The sequence below is a fragment of the Callionymus lyra genome, chromosome 4 (genome assembly GCF_982586985.1).
Source record: "Callionymus lyra chromosome 4, fCalLyr1.hap1.1, whole genome shotgun sequence".
Classification (NCBI taxonomy): Eukaryota; Metazoa; Chordata; class Actinopteri; order Syngnathiformes; family Callionymidae; genus Callionymus; species Callionymus lyra.
Window position 1 is genome coordinate 12,015,754 of NC_141821.1, and position 19,517 is coordinate 12,035,270.

At 40.5% G+C, this 19,517-nt stretch overlaps 1 protein-coding gene across 4 annotated transcripts in view; it reads left to right on the forward strand.

The window, feature by feature from the left end:
* The window catches only part of jcada (junctional cadherin 5 associated a), a 36,005-nt gene extending 16,903 nt beyond the window's left edge, over positions 1 to 19,102 (forward strand). For all 4 annotated transcript variants that reach the window (XM_087788763.1, XM_087788762.1, XM_087788761.1 and 1 more), the window contains exons 2-5: positions 3,206 to 3,732; positions 9,838 to 10,764; positions 11,256 to 14,995; positions 16,521 to 19,102. In XM_087788763.1, coding sequence (XP_087644889.1) covers positions 3,356 to 3,732; positions 9,838 to 10,764; positions 11,256 to 14,995; positions 16,521 to 16,555 — 5,079 coding nt within the window. In that variant the 5' untranslated portion in view covers positions 3,206 to 3,355 and the 3' untranslated portion in view covers positions 16,556 to 19,102. The remainder of the gene's footprint in view (positions 1 to 3,205; positions 3,733 to 9,837; positions 10,765 to 11,255; positions 14,996 to 16,520) is intronic.
* The last annotated feature ends 415 nt before the right edge of the window (positions 19,103 to 19,517 follow it).

The following is a 19,517-nucleotide window of genomic DNA, read 5'->3' on the forward strand; positions in this document are numbered from 1 at the left end:
ATAAATAAGAATATAATCAAAAGGGAAATGTTAGGGAAACAAAAATCTCCTTGTATAGTGTAAATATGTGTTGTTGTTTTTTTAAAAATACCATGACAATTGTTATTTTGTCGTGCTGGGTGTTTTAGTAACAATTCCTAATGGCTTCAATACATGATGGACATTTAAGACAAGCAGTATGGAGGTATTTGGATGTATTTTCTGGACGGAGAACTGAGAAAGAAAATTGACTTTCATTTTTGCCTATAACTCAATCAATAGGTCCCTAAAACAACATGTCGATCTTGTTTCATTTGGCAACAATTAGATAACAATACATGCAAAAGACCTGCCTCCGTCATCTGAAACTCTGCTTGGCTGACGCAGTCAAACAAAACACGGTGGCTAAAGAGTAATTCAATACAACTCTATTAAACCAAATTATCTACAATAAACATAAATATTAATTACCCCCGTGCCATTTCACAGATATCAAGGAAACGGATTTACAGATGTCTTTTGAAGGCAATGCCCAAGCAAATGCTTCTGAAGCTCCTTTGGCCTGATCCAAAGGTTCTCCTAAAAAGGCAGTTAAGAATGCGTCTTGGAAACACCAGTACCTCCGTGCTCATTCCTATCCATGCCCTTCTTAAGACCCTTGAGAAAACCCTGAGAGAGCATGATTCTTTGTTGATGAAGATGCTTACGTAGGTACTTCCTTGTAGCTTACATCTTAGATGCAGCATTAAATAATGCACGTCTATCATAAAGACGAGAGTTGAACGTCTGTAATTCCACTGCCACAAATAAGAAATAGTGCTTCTATGATTTAGTTTGAGAGTGACTGATGACCATTTATCAAATTAGCTTGTGTGCATGTTGTTGTGACAAACAGTTGTCCATTCCCCTGACATTTATCTCAGAGTTACTGTGTGATTTACTAAACCTCGACTTTGGCTTTTTGCCCGGGAGAAGTTCAACAACAGTTCGTGACATTCTGGTCAGCTAGACAGGGTGTTTGCACGAAGATGAAGTTGACAACTCTTGTGATCTTGCTCGCATGAAAATAACGACACAACTAACAAAACCCTGCTCGTCCTTGAGGAGATTACACATCACACAAATGAAAGAGTTAAAACTCAAAGTATTAACCGGATAAGCACCAAGAGCCAATCCTCCAAAACTAACAGGTTTAAGGGTTTAAATGAAAAAAGATCATCGTATTAGCAAGCTAGAAGTACAAAGAGAGGAGTATTTCACACTCATGGATCCTGTTAATCACCTCTGATGTTCAGGTAGAAGGTGGAGAGGGAGATGTCGATGATGAAGCCGGCTTTTCTATTTAAGTGGGACTATTGCAAATACTGAAAACAAATGCTCATCTCTTTGTGGCTGAAATCCCTCTGCCTTGTCCATTTAAACCATCTGTTTCAGTAAGTGTGCCCCACCATTAAACTGTAATGTGATTGGTTCCTAAACTGGCCGAGCAACCGTCTAATTCCGGCAGCAAGACTCGCGCGGCGGTTCCTGAACGCCATTTCTTATTAAGGTCAGTCAGGTTGTTGGCCGTCTGTTCCGGTGGAGAGCGTTGAATAAGAGGGCCGCTGCTGCGTCTGTCCTGTTTAGGAGGCTGCCAACGTCAAGAGAGTTACATAATAATACACAGATCAATTTTGGATTTGATCAATATAGTCAGAAGGCTACAATTAACCTTTTTTTTTTCTTAAACAGACAGAGGATTTGTTCATATACGTACTACATTGTGGAATTGGTCTGTTCTAGATTATTGGTCAGTTGGAATTCATTGCTTTTTAATGGTCTTCTGTATCATTTCATCTGCGTCTTAGATGTCGGTTGGCTAAAGAGCTTGGAAGATCAGATTCAATTGAGATTCTCAGGAAATCAAAGGGGGGAAATAAACAGATGATAAAAATATTGGTAGTTTTCTGTTGCACGGGATCAAATAAATCTTTGAAGGATTTATTACGAGGTGACTGGAGAAACCATAAAGCTCAGCTTGGCAGAGGTCTGCGCGCTTGAACTGGGGTTTCATTTAAGGTATTTCAAGGAACAAACGTGATATTTCTTAAATTTCTACAAAGCACACTAAAGCTTTTAACGTGAAGGCCATTAAAGTTTGTTTTGGAAAGGGTTCTTGTGACTTACGCGATACCTCATCCTGTGTTACTTCACTGCAAGAAGTATGTAATATCAAATATATTTGTAGTGTTTTCCTCTTCTTCTTTACACTCACAATGTTTTTGCAATTCAATGGCTATTGGCAATCCAGCTACTCACTGCCTTTTGAGGTTTTATTTATATTTCCAGTAATACTATGTGTCATGGTATAAGAAAATACACAATAGAGTGTATGGATGAATTATTGTTTTTATTTGACCACTTAAGCTACCATGTGAATTATACACCAGCACTGCTCTTGAACATATAATAAGGGAAGCAAGAAAGATTTTTCAAAGTATAGTCGTACTCTAATGGCACCAGTTATTCATTAGGAGCGATACTCTGTTCAAGGACGCCTCATCTATTAAGGGTCCTGGGAAACAAAATCCTTAATGACTCAGGTATTAACACCACTCATCATGTCGCCCACACGCCCTGACTTGGCTGATATTGATTCTATTTTCAGAAATCAATTATTCCCTTCCAGATTAACAGTCAAGTTTTTGGGAGGCACTTTTCACAGACAGAAAAAAAAGAGTTGACGGAGAGTGAGCAGGAAAGGATGTGAGAGCCGGAGAGAATTCCCCCGTCTCCTCCGTGATGTAAAAGATGAGCACCGGTTACAGCCGCTGCATTGGAAATGCAAGGAGCCGACTGTAAACAGTGGCTGTCTGTGTTGTGGCGAGCTGCCTCCTGAAACATACGGTCCTTCTTTTTTTTACGGATAAACATATTATTGTGGGGTTGGGTTCTGTTTGTTTACCTTTACATCCTTTTGAATGCAGACAGACTTGGTTAGGGTATAAAACGTGGTTGTTACAGGGAAGGATTGAGCGGAGGAGTGGAAGGCAGCGGAGAGGGCGGGTGTGCTCGGATTTGTTGTGGCAGCTCAGGATTTAAGTCCCTCTTTTTGTTCGAGTCTCTGAACTGTCCGTGTTGGTATGAACACGAGGGAGAAAACTGCAGACGGGAAGGTTAATCTGTCATCTACTTTTCCGTGTCTTTCTTGGTGCTTCATGTCGTCCCCTTCTTTTCTTCCCCTCAGTGATGGCCGTGGCTCTGCAGATGTGCCGGTGATAACCTGCATGTAGGGAAGAAGCAAAGAAGCCGACGAGCGACCTACAAAAATAAACAAAAAACGGACGAACAAAGCGGGAAAAAAAGACCAAACACACCAGCATAAACAAATGCGACCATGTACAGCGTGGAAGATCTTCTCATCTCTCATGGATACAAGCTTCCCAAACATACATCATCCTCCTCAGCCACCCCTACTCCAGCCCCCGCGCCCTCGTCCCGCCGGGGTCCGCCATCCTCCCCACCGTCCTACAGCAAGCACCATGAAATTGCGGAGAACAGGCCCAGGACGGTGAACGGCTATGAAAGAGGGTCCAGGGTGGCCTACGGGAGCGTCGGTGGAAGTAGACCGCCTCAAGCTTACGGTGGTAGCAACAGCTGCCCCAACAATAACAACCCGGAGCATCGAGACAGAAGCCAGTCCAGACAGGAAGCCGGGAGCCGGAACCAACTGGACACCCACTCCTTCGGGGAGTCCCTGACCTCAGACAGCGGGTAAGACGTAGTCTGCGGTGGTCTAGTAATGTGCTTGACTTACTGTTTCATTAGAGTGTCCTTTATTATGCTTCTCACCTTTTGTCCTCCTTCTCTCATTAACACAACGCCTTCAGCATCACGATCACGCCGACTAAGATGATTAAACAATCACATTTTGCGAGACGATTATCGAGTTCACCTGCCTTCAAGTCATTCACATCATTCCTATGATTCCGTTACTTTTTCATGTCCCTTGTCACCCATTATTTTTCTTTCGTTCTCATCCTTCATGGGGGATTCCAGTCTTTGTCGGCTCAGTGGGACATTGGGGTTATTATCAAGGTCTTCCCGTGGGATATACTTTTATTTTCTTATCATTGTTAAGGCTACCATAAACACGTGTCTTGTTAATTATTAATGAGAACTGGACTGTTTTGATGATGTTAATTTACAGTAGTGGGTTGGAGACACTGTTTTCCTTCAGTGTTTGAATGAAGTACTGAGAATACAACAACAAAGTTTTTATTGTTTCGCAAAAATGCACATCAGAACAGGGACGGTACGATGTCGCAGTTACACGTTTTTCTAACGCCGGAGAGAGCGAGAACATATTTATACTTTAGCTACACATCAGCATCAACAGGGGTTGGTAACAGTGTTGCTAATGACTACAATGTAAACCGTTTTTTTTTTTTCAATATGAAGCAATTGTAGAATGTAGGTCAAAGTCTATTGTCAAGTCTTTATCAAGTCCTATACCTTTCCCAATTGAGAGTATTGCAAGTAATCAATGTTTGTTTTAATCACTTTCCATTGTGAATACATATATCAGCTTAATTTAGTAAAAAGAAAGGTGCATAAAAAGCCTTCTTATTTCTTATTTTTAGGACATTAATGCCTGCAAAAAAAACCTCAGGCATAAATCCTCATTAAGATTCTCTTTTTTATTTTGGACCAGGTGTCATTTTTCTCACAGCAGATGGATTCATTTTTACCACTCCTGTAACAGACAAGATGCTCTCCATTTGAGACATTGTGGACATGTACTTTAAACCACCCAATGTTTTCCCTGTCAAAAGAATGCTCCCTGTTTATTATTACAATTTATAGCTCTGAAAGCTGCTACAAACCGGGACAGCTTTTGCGACGTTTAGGGAATGCTCATGGTAAATGTGGTCTCCCATCGGGATAAACACTACCACTTTTGTCCACTGGCGTCGCTCAACTTCAAATCGCATAGAATCGCGTTAAAACATGCATTATGCGATCAACACTTAACTGTTTTACATTCTAAACAATTCCGATGTTTATCCCTGATGAAGAGAATTTGGTCAGTAGGTTGTTTGAAAGTACACACAGTTGAAATCCAATCGAGAAATTGACAAAAGTTTGTTTCTCGATAGTGAGTGGTGGCTGGCTATTGAAATAAATCATGATTCTTTGTCGTTATATTCATAGTTTAATAATGACTAGACAAGAAATATTTTGTATAAGTGTTCCTCCTTTTAAAACAAATACGTTAATATTCAACTAGAGGAAAGTAAAAAAAGCTGTTCTTATCACACCTCTAGTGCATTGGTTACAAAGCACTTCAATGGAAGATGTGAGTTACCAGGCAAAACAACCGTCCACGCATTTGATTGCAGAATCACTCTCTCTGCTCCCCTACCCAGCAGTCTGTTGTGCCTATGGCGTATGTGTCACCGCAGCTGACATCATCACTGCTAGGTGATGGAGGAAACAGCAACTCTGGTCTTGAGTGTAGAACTGTAGGTGCCAGCAAACAGGTTTGAAATCAGTAACTCTGCTGTGTATTGTATTTTGAGCCATGAGCCTCCTTTATACACCGGATAATGCTCTGAGCAAGCCTGGTGACGGCATCACTCGGCAGGGCTATACATATTGGCGAAAGCACTGACTTGAACCTCAGATAGCTCTTATTATAGTCCTAAAATAGCTCAACTTCTTTGCCCAACATAATGTAATAACCTCTAAAAAGGAGACCAGGTGATATCCTTGTGATCCCTGAATTCCTTCAGTTGACTGCCAAGACTTCCCTGGTGGCTGATGGACCTTCCAACCATTTATCTTCAGAGAAAGGGACCTGTTGTGTAGCTTCGCTTCAAGCAGGGAACAACAAACACAGAAGATTTGAGGAGCTGTCGTTAAAACAAAAAGGTATTGAGATAAATGTATAATGCAAAAAGATGTTTTCAAAACTGTTTTTGAAAAACTGCACCGAAGCTTTAGAAGAATAAGGCTGGTCAGAGGTTATACACTTTACAAGGATCATGTTTTTAAATTCATCTACTGTGGCTGTAGCTGAATTTAAATTTTATGACCGGAGGGAGTCCTAAATCTGACTTACTCTAGTAATTCAGATTTACTATTATTGAGTCTTAAAGGAGCCACATCCTGCTTATTTTAGTGACTTTAAAAAAATGATATAAAACCCTGGTGGAGCACTGCAGTACATTTATTTTATTACAATACTCAATTAATTTTAAAACCATGTCCGTGAGAAACTGGAATCATAATATACTAAGGTACATATCGCTCTTATGACTTATTAAAATGGATTACAGCATCACTACAGTTCTTTCTTGTGAATCTGACCGCTGATGTGATGCCTGTGAAGGTCAGATGGGATTTTTGGAACGTTGAAGGGAGACGGATCTTGGGGATGTGTTGTTGTTGAAAATTCTGACTAGTTTTAGTGGCTTATTCCCAAAAAAATGAGGGCATTTATTGCTGAAAAGGACATTCTACTACCCATATATAAAAATCAGATATTGTAAATGATCCCCCAGAAATCTGTTTGTTGTTTTCTTTTGTCAATATCCGATTAAAAATTAGGTTTTAGTACATATAGTGACTGTGACTTGGCAGTAAGCTTTGACTTTTTTGGATCTGAACATTCTGAACATTCTGAACAAAACATGTCTCCATCTACTGAAACAAATCAGCGTCATCTTTTTTTAAAGGATTTGCAGGAAATCATTTGTAAAAATGGGGGCGCAAGCTCACTGAAATACATGTAAATACATACATGTATGAAATTTTCAGAGCAGAACAAAACCTAATATGGCTTTAAAAAAAAAGAATTGGAGGAATTGAGTGACATAAAGGTATGATTGTGTTTATTTGCCTTGAGATGAATTCGAGCTTGTCTTGGGTATACACTCCCTCTCGCCCAAATAAGCTTAAACAAGCTCCAGATCACTGTGACCTTTAGAAAACAACATAGTGGATAAAGTTTCTGAATTTTATTTGACAATGATGAATACGACATTTGATGACAGTCGCTGCAGGCCTTGATCAAATCTGATCAAGTGCCAAAATTGGACCTGTCTGTTATTGTTGTTGAAAAGCAACTGATTGCTGTGACTATGGAGGACGATCCAGATGGACTAAGAAGCAGATGCCTGATGGGTAATTCAAAGGAATCAAGAAACATGTCAACCATTATTTTTTGATTCCATAAAAATCCAAACAGAATGGTGGATATCTCAATTAGAACTGGGTAGTTAATGCTCAATACAGGACAGATACAAGCAGCATTGCCGACATAGGTCTGGTAAACTTGGGTTTCCGGTTCTCAACAACAAACATCCCCATGATAGCATTTTTCTGCGGTTTCAGATGCTTTATATCCTATTATATAATGCATGGGGTATCAATAAAACAAGAGTTTTATATGGTTCATTTAAATATGTATAGGGAGCGTAAGCTATATATAGCATCGTCTTCAGTTATGCAATTGAGACCCCCGGGTAGATGGTCGGAAAGTAGGATTCCACTGATATATAATATGACTGCAGCCGATCTGTGTTCCCGGGTGTAGTTTGCATATTTGCAGCGGTTATGAGGGTTTTTCATGATGTAACAAAGCCAAAGTCAATAGGGCTGCTTTCATATCAGCACAATTAGATCAGCTTCTTTCTGCTCATCTGCTCTTACGTTTTATTAGAGCGGCCGTCTGTTTTTCTCTTAATCCCCTTTTTGCCAGCAGCCAGTGACAGAGTCTCCTCAAATAGACAAATGACCTTGAATTAAGACGGTCGGCGTGTCACTTTTTCCTCAGCGTCGTTTTTTTCGACGAGAACTAATCCACATATTCACGGCGCTATCGGAGCATCCTGCAGGGAACGTGGGGAATTACTAAGACATATGTTCTGAGATTTTTATTCTGTTGTTTGTTCATCCTTCTTTTCTTTCCCTTTTCCTCATCCAAATCCATTTGGCCTGGCAGCTTTTCGAACAGATAAGACACATGCCGATCCTGGTTCTCCCACAAGACGCTACCACTTGAACCAAATTAAACTAAGGACAGGGAGAGATGCCGTCAAATTCAGTTTGATTGGCTGCTTCGCCCTCGTTATCCTTTCATATCAATGGCCGGCTGCGAACATGGATCAAAATGTCTGGCGTGCTCAGTGGCTTTCGGCCTTGACAGCAGTGTCACATATCGCTTTCTCCTTGGCTGTCATTGTACAAATTGTCAAAATCAAACTTGAATGAAAGCGCAGTGTACCTTGTTACTGTCAATCAGGACCACCATCAAACATGCTCTCCGAGGACAGGAGGTGATTTCTCTCTAATGCTGTAGCAGACACATTCATTGTGTAACGTGTTCCCTTGACATACATGCTAAATCTAAATCCAAAGGCAGCTCATTGTCATGTGTCTCCATCTAGTGGGTTGCTGCCTCATTTTTTCCCCCACATTGCGAATAATGTGACTTTGTTTTTCTTACTTTCATCTGATGTTTTTTACGGGTGAATTATTATTAGTTTTATTAAGATGGGAGTCCTACCCAAATTAAAGAAATAAGTCGACGATAATGATCAGATGAGTGAGAAAAAAACATTCTCCTGCAAACAAAAAGTATGTAGTGCAGACCTTTTCTCTATAATTCATGACTTGAATATAACCTGTTCTTATCCAGATATTTTCATTTTACAAACAGTGATTGTAAAGGGATTCAGAGAAGAAACCGTATATGAATTGTTCTTTATTTAGTGTTAATGTCTTCACTCTAATGTTTGACACATTTTTGAGGAGCAAAAGAAGCCCAATGGGAATTTCTTGTTTAGTGATAGAACATCATGTGTGAAGGAAAAGCTTTTTTAAATGTATCTTAAGATATCCATTTGTATTCCCACCCCTCTCCTGTATGCCAACAACACCAAGCTAAAGTGATGTGAATTAAAACGTGTAGATAAAATTAAGACTATGCGTAAAGAACAAACATATTCATGAACAACGCTAAAATTGATCCAAGTCATGGGCCGTATGTCATACTTTTATGTATAAAAAAAGTATTTATCTAACTCTGGAATTATTCCTCCTAGGACCAACAATCCTCTTCTCCCGTCCATCATTCAATCCCTGCTCTTGTGTATCAATGGATCACAGTTTATTGACATTTATAATCCGTAAAATGTTGTGAAATGGTGACCTTGTTTGTCATGTACTTGAAATTAGTATTTGAGATTATGAATTTCATATTTTGTTATATAGTATTGGTTATTATTCGTTGAGGTTGAATATCAGATCAAAAACAAAAAGATGTTTTATAGTTTGAAATAACCGTCAAAGGTCTACATTAGGGCTCTCATCTTGTACTTAACGCCGGCCTAAACGACAGTCAGCGTGCACTCCTGTAATTTCCTCTTCTTATCTAACCATTGCATTTATTCACATTATTGACTGATCCTCGTTGCCCTTTTATCAAAAACAACAATGTACCAGATGGCGGTGGCCCATAAATCACCTCTGCTTTCCAAAAACTAAAAATCAATTTATTATAAGGTCACCTCATGGCTGTCCTTGTAATTGTGCATTTGGAGTATTAGCCTTGCAAAGTGACAGCACCACACGTTCTGTTATTATTTATTGATTTTTCAAATAAGAAGTCGGAAAGCTGTTTAACATTCAGCAGCATTTTCTACGCTGTTGTGATGAATAGGTGTTTTATTTCACGTGTAATGGGTTTTGTGCTGGGCTACTGAGATTATAGAAAAACCAGAATGGTCTGGATGTGTAACAAGAATATACCAAATGATGTACAAGCCAAGACGTTCTCTTTGTGATTGACACTCTTTTCTCTTTTCATTTAAGGTTTTGTGACGGTGCCAAGAGTCATCAGACTCTACCTAAGGACATGTCTTACTGGAGAAGAAGAGGCCAGGATTCCCATGTTTTATTGGATTATTCTGACCTGAAAGAGTCCAAAGGAGGGGGACACGGTGGAATCAGCCGAACAGAAAGGCCTCAACAAGCGCGAGGCCAAGAGATGTCTGCAGAAGAACGCCAGAGAGTGGTGCACGAGCGACAGCGCTGGGCAGCCCAAGCTCAGGTGCAGGCACAGGCTGAAGCTCAGGCCATGTCAAGAGAAAGGGAGGCGGCTCTACACCATTGGAGAATGGCAAATGAGAGAAAGTGCCAAAGCTTGGGGAATGATGACTGGCACCCAACTGTGACATTTGGACAACTGTCACAAGGTGAAGGGGAGCGCTGGGCGCAGGAGCAGAAGAGGCTCCATGCCAGAACTCCGGACGGCCTTGTTGTACATCCTAGAACAAAGGCTAAATCTCAGTCACTCCCTAGGATGGTGCATCCAGACAGCCTTCATTATGTGGACATCCCCTCGACTCGGCAGGAACTATATAGGCGGGACAATGGTCAACCACAGTCATTTCAAGACTATTACAGGCATATCCGCTGGCCGGAGAATGGCAGGCCGGCAAGTGCAAATCCATTTTTAACCACACCAAAGCCCCGCTTTACACGCCCCCCACGACCTCCATCCTATGAGATGCACCAGCAAATAAGGGGAAGTTGTGAGATGTTGTCCGGAAGAGACTCTGTTGTGTCCCACGCCAGAGACAGAACGCCAATACCCACATCAAATACCGCTGACACCCAACTGGACTATTTTGCACAGAACTCCGGACCTCCAGGATATATCCCTCCCCCTTCATATAAGAGAGTCCCTGTTATAGTTGGGGGACGTCATGGCTATAGTGAAATAGCTGTCGACTACAGGTATGACATTTAAAAATATATATTTTTATATTTAAAGGAGTTTTATTTGTTGAATTGATCTTTGCAATTTTGGATGAAAGAAGGCATTCAGTCCGGATTTGGAGATTTTGACCAATGTTACGTAATTATTTTGATTTCCATAATTATATAGTTGTGAGATCAATTGGAAGCAGTTGGCCGAGGAATTCTGGAATAGGCCCAAAACACACAGTTAATCAGGAACAAAGACAGCACCAAAATGAAAAGATCCGTTTATGGTTCAGTTTTCTGAAAATGAGATTTAAGTGATTTAGTGCTTTGAATAACATTTAGCTTGTTTCCAAATTACTAACAGACAGACATAATTATATCGTCGCGGTGATAAAACATTTTCTCCTGGACTGCTCAACAGACATGGTCTTCTTCATATAGAACTGTGTCATTCAAGCCTCATGTTGTTTTTAAAGTATTTTGTTCTATATCAAGGGTTTCATTTTTTTTTCTGTTTTCAGATACAGAGGGGACGTATACCAGCAAATACATGTGGCTCCTGATGGATCCCGTTGGTTCACTAGACATCCAGCAGTTTCTTGGCATGACCCCCAGCGAGAAAGACTGTCCGGCCAGAAGCAGCTTTATCCAGTTTATACAGCCCAAGAACGTCCAGGTGGGGGGATCCAATACATCCCGTTTGATGACCCCCGCATTCGACACATATCCTCTGCACTGGGGGACAATTCCTTGACAGATGCAGACAAAATTCGCCACATCCGCAATGAGCTTCCAAGTGTGACCGTATCAGAGCCTGCATCTGAAAACAGTGCCTTTTTGCCCCCACCAATGGGGCCTTTTATTTCTGCCAAACTGGCCGACGACGCCAACCAGATGTCCACAAGGCTCTTTGACAATGACAACGGCAGGTGGCACAGCAATTTGCACAAAGAGATTGTTGATAACTTCCCAGCAACTGACCAAAACTGCAACAATAGATACTCCAAAAATCAACGACATCCACCATCTCCCTCATCGTCTTTCCACGTCCCCAAAACAGCATCTCGTCCAGGGAGCACTATACACTTTGCAGAAACCATTACACAAGTAAAGACCATTCTTCCAGAAACAGGGGCGGAAATCCACAGAAACAGAAAACGTAGAGTCAGCGAAACCATCTTCTGTCTCGTATCGGTCCCTGTTCATACACCAACCAACATTAACAAAGACTCTGATCAAAATAACAACGAGACAACTTCAAGCTTGACTCTTACCTCCGCTGACACATTTGCAGTAGGCCTTAAAGAGACCCACAAAGTGCGAAGCAAGTCAGTAAATGAAATGCCAATCAAACACCAATATACTCACCTGCACACCACCAGCACAAATTGTATGAGGGATTACAAGAGGGCTCCACTACGGAAAGAGATACTGGATGCATGGGCTCTTCAAGCAAATAAAGAAAAAGAACTGTGTATTGCAAGATCCTGGCCTGGAAACCATTACCGTAACCAAGAGACCCAGACTGGCTCACCACCTGTCAAAAGTCCTGAACTCCAAAGTCCATCAGAGGGTCAAGAGTTGGTTCAGTCCTCCTCGGACACAACCACTGATAGTGGATTGGGTGCTGACCAGAGCTCTCTGTATGGCTACCCAATGACTGGCCAAAAGAACCTTCACCCATCAAGCAATAGCGCTTTCTCCCGACTCAGTGTCAGCCCAATAGAAAGTCCATCGTCCCCATCAGCGCAAACTGTGCTGCCCTCATATGAGGCTCATGATAAGGAAGAGCCAAAACCATCTTCTCCAAAAAAGAGCAGCCCCACGGCCGAAGAGACGACAGAACAATCATCCTTTGGTCAGTTTCTCCTAAAGCCAGTGAATAGAAGACCCTGTGACGCTATTGGTGAGCTGGAGACTATCAATAAAGAAATGGACGACATGATAAGAAAGAGACCTACTCTGGTTTGTTCACTAGATGATCTTGATGGGTTGAAAAACAAAAGAAAGGGAAATTTTGGTATCGGGCCCGAGCAATGCAGAGAGTCCATAAGTCTTCCACAAATCCACAAAGAAAAACCCAAAATTAAAGTCAGATCAAAGTCATTCACCTCTGCAAATGAACATGATTCCGTTTCTGTCACATCGATGAATGGGATTTGCACCAATCTGAAAGAGAACGGTGTGCCTCATCAAAATGAAATTAATTGCCAGTATGGACAAGATATTCCCGTTCCTCAGGAGTCCTTACTGAAAGACGTTGGACTAACTGTCTACACCGAGACCCCTGGTGGTCCGGGGGAGCCTTTGCAGCGTTCCCTCTCAGTCCCATCTCCACTTATTCATACTGATCTCTATCAAAATGGAGAAAGAAATGAAGCAACTTTTGTGAATGGCAGTAGCTCAGAGCACAAGTTAAATGAAAAACCTCATGCTGTATTGGATAGGGAGAGAATTGACATGTTTGACCACACAACAAAGTCACAGTCCATGAAGGATTTAAATTCAGTCTGTCTGAAAAGAAGGGATGATATCAGATCACCCCAGAGTGACAGCTTCCTCAGCGTAACCAGGTCAAAAAAGCAGATTTCCTTTGTGTTTGATGATGACAGGGACGAAAGATATGCAATTTCCAAGTGTCTGACTTACAGAAATGATATAACAATCACAGACAAGCATTTGGAGAATTTGCTGATACAAGAAAAAGCTGGGACTGTACCCAAGGAAGATCTCAGTAACCTTTATGAGGTGAAAAGTGCACAAGGGATCCCAGAGAATGAGTCCATTGAGCAGAGAGCGGCCAGAATTCTCGGCATTGCTGTTCCAGTGGAGGCTTTAGGTGAAAAACAAGTGTTGGATGGCAAGGAAGAGTCACAGCACATTGGACGGTGTATGCAGGTCGAAGAGAAAGGCAAAGTAGGTGGTGTTGAAGAGAGTGTAAAGGTTGATGGACACGCAGTTGATTCCAATTTAGGGGAAAGAAAAAAGCACAGCAACAAAATAAGCTATGGAGAAAGAGATATTGATCCCGAGACAAACCTTTCACTAGACCAGTCTGACTTCTCGCCTACGAAGCTTGCTCCGACTGTTCCCAAGGATAAGCTAACAAAGGATATGCTGGGTGGAGAAAAGAAAGGCCATGGTCATGGCAAACTAATTGAATCTCTTCAGGATAAACTTTGCTCGTCTTCGTCCATGTCTCGAGGCAACTCAACACCCGGCAGGATGGCCAGGCTCAAAGAGCTGGACTCAGTTTCTCGAATAAGACAATTAAGCCTCAATGGTTTGGAATGCAAGACAAAGTTAGAGGCCGATATCATTGACGCTCAAGAAGTGGCAAAGATAGAGATGCAGAATGCAGATATGGATGTATTTCGGGAGACAAACACAAGTAGTTTTGAGAATGAAACCTCTGATAGCAGAACAGATGTCAAGGAGGAGGAGAGAGGGGAAGTAGAAGTAATGACAGATGTAGGTAGAGAAGGTGATCAAAGAGAGGAGCCTGCAGGTGAAAAAAGTATCTTGAATGTTGGCCCCCCAGTGACTTTGGGGGAGAAGCCAAGCGGTGAAAATGCTGAGTTAAGTGCGGATTTATTTAATGCGGAAGATTCAGAAACTGAAGAGAATCTTAATTTGTCAAAAGCAGAAGAAAAAATTGAAAGAACTGAAGTGATTTCAGATTTATCAGAGGTTAAATTAAATCTTAAATTATCAGTGACGAGAGAAACAGAAAACTCACCCAGTTCACCTGAAGTCAGAACTGTGGTGACACCAGAATTTTCCGAAGGAAAACCTGAAGAATCACAAGGGACAGTAAAAATTGGAGAAACTGAGTCAGATTCCCCGGATATAAGAGTAAATGAAACAACACCAGTTTCAACAGATGTCAAACAAACTCATGTCACACTGGATACATCAGAGGTTAAAGGAAATGAAGTGGCAACAAACTTGACCGAGGTCCGTGCGATGAAAATAAAATTAGATCAACAAGACGTCGAAGGAATCGAAATCACAACAGATTCGAAGAATAGAGGAAATGATGTCAAAACTAATTCAGCCAAAGCCAGAAAATCTGAGGTGACGAAAGATTCTAAAGGACAGATCATGCCCAAAGCAAAGCGGCGCACAAAGCTCCAGAAGCCTCCTTTGCTTCCTAAACCTAGGAGTGTCCCTAAGAGGGAGATCACTTTGCCACTAAACTTCAGCAGTGGGACCTGTGACACCACACTTATGGACAATGATGAGATCCCACCAGTCTCAGGTAAATATACCATACATTGTTCTCCTGCATTAATGAGGTGTGTGTCTTGTATGAAAGTAGTAAACTACTTACTTAAAGTATTTTCCAAACTATTAGGCGCACCAGATTATAAAGTGCACCTTCAATTAATGTCCTATTTTAGAACTGTTTTCATAAATAGGGTGCACCGGATTATAAGGCGCATACAATAAAAGATACAGTCAAACGTTTGACTGGGGTTGCGCAATGCATCCACTAAGCTTTGCTAAAGGGAATGTCAACAAAACAGTCAGAAAAAAGTTAAACTATATTAAGCGTTCTCCCATGGTTAAAATGTTCAAATGATGTTTAAAAGGCTTCAAGCAGTAGCGCGCGAGACTGATGTTGTGCACAGACAAATGTTGAGTGCGTAGCAGTGAAGTTGAGCGCGTGTATGACAGCTAGAGCGCCGTGTATGACATGTTGAACGCACGGGTATGACTGGTTGAGCGCGCAGCAGAGTGATTTTGAGTGTACAACAACCAAGACACACTCGCTCAAAACGGTGGCAGTAATCTTACTCCATAGCTGTCCGTCATGACGTGACTTGCGTCGTAAATCCCACCCTGTGATGACACAATGACATAATCCCGCCCACGGCATGAATGCGCCGCAGTCATGAAAGTGTTGGTAAATAAGTCACCCACCAAGTAATATTCATATATAAGGCGCTCCGGATAATAAGATGCACTGTCGTTTTTTGAGAAATTAAAGGCTTTTACGTGTGCCTTATAGTGCGGGAAAATACAGTACTAATTTATGCAGAGACTTAGTTTGAGCTGTATACAATAATATAGTAAATTTTCAAAGCCAACGTGCTGATGATGCCCATCATAGAGTTCACTTTTGTGACAAGTGGACCCCGAAAATAGAGCTTACGGGCGCAAGAGCAACTATTGTATGCCGTCATTTGGTGATTTCGACACAGTTCCATTTCCATTTCATGAACCACTAGATATCTCAACTCGGAACCTTTTCTTGAGCTGGCCTAGCCAAACCTTGGTAATTTTTGATGTCATCGATTTACAAAATAGCTTTTCATTAACTGGGCCTTTTCAAGAGGATATCATAACGTCATCATTTATTATTTGTAATCTCGTTTATTCTTTATGCAGCGAGATTGCTCTTTTAATTACGTGCTAATATCTGTATGTTTGTTTGAGAGCATAACACCACATACAGGACTTTCGTTTACAATGGTTTCATTTGATCTGAAAAGAGAAAATTGATTGGAAAAAGATGTGTTTACTTATTTGTGATGGTCATGAGACATCAGATTAAAGTCCTACATACAGTATGGTATTTGCTCTTATCTTGAGCTAGGATGGACAGGTCAGCAAACATAAGATTGTAGTTTTGCTGTGGACGATACAACCTTTGTGTAAACAGCTGTCCTCCAGCAATTATCGAAGAGGCAAAAATTGTTATAACTCCAAACTGTTACCCTCTACACAAGGACAATTCCAGCTCTCCTTTGATCGTGTTGTCTCATCTCTTTTCTCATCAGACGCCTACGACCCCAGTCGAGTGGAGAGAGTATGACCTCTGACTCCATCTTCGCCGCTCTGGAAATCTGTCTCTCTCGAGTTAACTGCTTTTCCAGTGACAAAGAGTTCCATCTCACCTCAGAGTCAGTCGGATGTGACCGCTCTAATATCCTGGAACCCGCCCGTCCTGGTGCTGCTGGAGCTTTTTACAGCCAAATAAACGCACAGTGTGTAACATCGTTTGGACCTTCAACTCCATCCAACATCACGACTAAAACGTTTATTTGCTCTTGCAAGCAGACTTCCTTTTTTTTCTTCATTCGGTGGACATCCTATCACTCAAGTCTGCACTCCTTCCTGAGTGTTGACTTATGAATGTATAAGTACTTCTGTTGTTCCAACAAAAAGAAATGTAACAGGAAAATAATCTAACAAAAAGCAACAGTATTGCATTACAATCAGTATTAACCAAATGTAAATAAGAAAACACTAGATTTTATTTAGAGTATAAGATAAATCAATAAAAACATTTATTGCTAAAGAAATGTATATTTTCTTATTAATGTTTAGAAGAGAGTAGATTTTTTTGAAGCGTAGTGTTTGGGTGTATTACAGCTAATTACCCCCGGCTCTTTATTCTTATACTTTTGTCATGTAGAATGTAATGGAGAGTGTGGGTTGCAATGAGAAACACTGTGATCCTTGAATAGTTACACTCAGCAATATCGTCGTCTCTGTGGGGTGTTTGGGATCGTACAAGCTAATCTCATTTTACCGTCTTGCTTCGCAGCGCTTTTTATTTGGTACAGTTGTTTGATTTGCACAGCGAGAGATTATTGTCTTCATGTGAACCAGCAGAGCGCCTGATCATGCTTTCACTAACTCAGAGATTATTCCTATCATCTGTGTTTGCACCTTCTCTTATCTCCGCTGCTTCAAGTCACGGGAAACATCCACACCTCAGCGGATTCATTAGGAAAAACACCCAAGTTTGTCTTTTCAAAAATGGCCCTCTAGTAAAACAAAAAGAGTATGACTCATAACACAGTTGCAAAACCTTTTAAAAGGTTGATATCAACTTCAACCAGTGTTGTAATGTTTATCTTGTTTGGTCCCCAATTTAGTCTGTATTTTAGCTTTTGACTCTCTGTATTAAAGATACATTGAAGTACAATTATTCATTTTAAACACTACAAAAGTGGAACTAACACAATAAGTCAGATAAATTATATATATATATATATATATATATATATATATATATATACACAATAAATATATTGTATATATAGAGATGGTGGTGTCTTCTTATATATATACTTTAGATCAGATTTTTGTACACAATTTCTAAAACTACAGAAGAAGAGAAGCTTGTTATCAATATTTGACTAATGCTTGTGAGTAAAACTTCTGTTAAGTGATGATTATTCCTAAAAACAAACCTATTCACCTGCCAGTTTAAAATAAACACTATGTTTATGTCGTATCATGACCCCTTTAAAATGTTGTTCTGGTAAATTGACTTGAACATTTTTGGAGACCAAGTGGGGTAATAAACAAACAAATACTTGGAATATATTTTCATGTCTAAATGAAATGATTAGCAGTGAATAAATCTCTGTTCTTAAAGGATAAACTAGTAGAAAATGGCCATAAACGGGTGATTCACAATGAACCCTGGTGTGTGGATGCAGCCTCTGTGTCGCGTCCTCACCAAGAATGTTTTGTGACATTAATAGAGTCTATTTTTTTGTCATGTCCGAGTGTGTTTCTCTGCAGAAAAACGATGTAGCTCTGATGAACGGTGTGCCTCTGTTTTGTGTGTCAAACGCTCATCTCATCTCGGCATCAATTCTCTTCCGGCAATAATATGACGTGTTGAGCCAAACAAGCTTATTAACGATACTGTAGAGAACTTTTGTGGGATAATTCAAGGACAGAGTTGGTTTACCTACTTACACTGCAGCAATACTAGACTTTCAAAAATCATGCCAAACTGAACTTTGTGCTATGCATTCGACTCCAACATCCACTGGTTTTGATACCAAAACTGCAACTTCTGGTTTGTTTGTAGCGCTGCAGATGTCTGCTGTTCCATGTGTGTGTTCAGATGTCGTAGAATCCGGGTGTGTGGAAGTTTGTCTCCTCCGAGCTCTGTGTATCAGGTATCAGGACATTGTCGTACTTTTTTTCTACTTCTCCTCCTGTGTCACATCCTAGACGAACCGGTGCACATCTTGGTTTGATATTTTCTATTTTCATACATGTACAGCTTTTTTGTACCCGCCATGTTTCTTTTTTTTTTTTTCTTTTGTTGTTTCTTTGTGCATGAGATGCAGAGGGATGGACGGAGAGAAGTTGTGTTTGCATATACATTTGGTACCATATAGTCTATCCTATAACAACTGTTATGTTTCATATATTGTATATTTTATTTTGAAAAAGTAAGCTAAATATTTAAATCAGAACAAGATATTTTCAGATCATTGTCAAAAAGGGAACTGTTGTCTGTGATTGATGCAATCGGTGTGATTGATCATGAATAAAGACAAGTGCTCTTGTACAGGACTGTAGACTCTTCCTGAATAAAAGTATTTGCATGGATCCGTTTGGTATGTTTTATTTTTGGACAGAATTAGAAATTGCACAAATTTAGCTTTGGGCTGATGAAACTTCATGACTTCATCAAGTATGTATTGACAGAGCCCTCTGGATGGAAATCTGTAATCTGATGTTTTTAATATTTAATTAAAACCTCACATAATTCATAAACTGAGGGCGCCACCTACTGAGCTTTAAAAATATCACACTGCTTCATCAGCCCATCACAACTTGAACGATTGAACGTGCTGTCAATTATAATTTACTGTTAAAGCTTAATGTCTTTTTTTGTGACCCAGTTGATGTTTTTATTTGTCAATCATTTCGCTAAAACCAAAAATTATAGAGCAGAAAGTATGACCTAGACTTGGAAAAAGGTGTTTCATGAAGCTTCAGCGACACATCCCTTTTAAAAA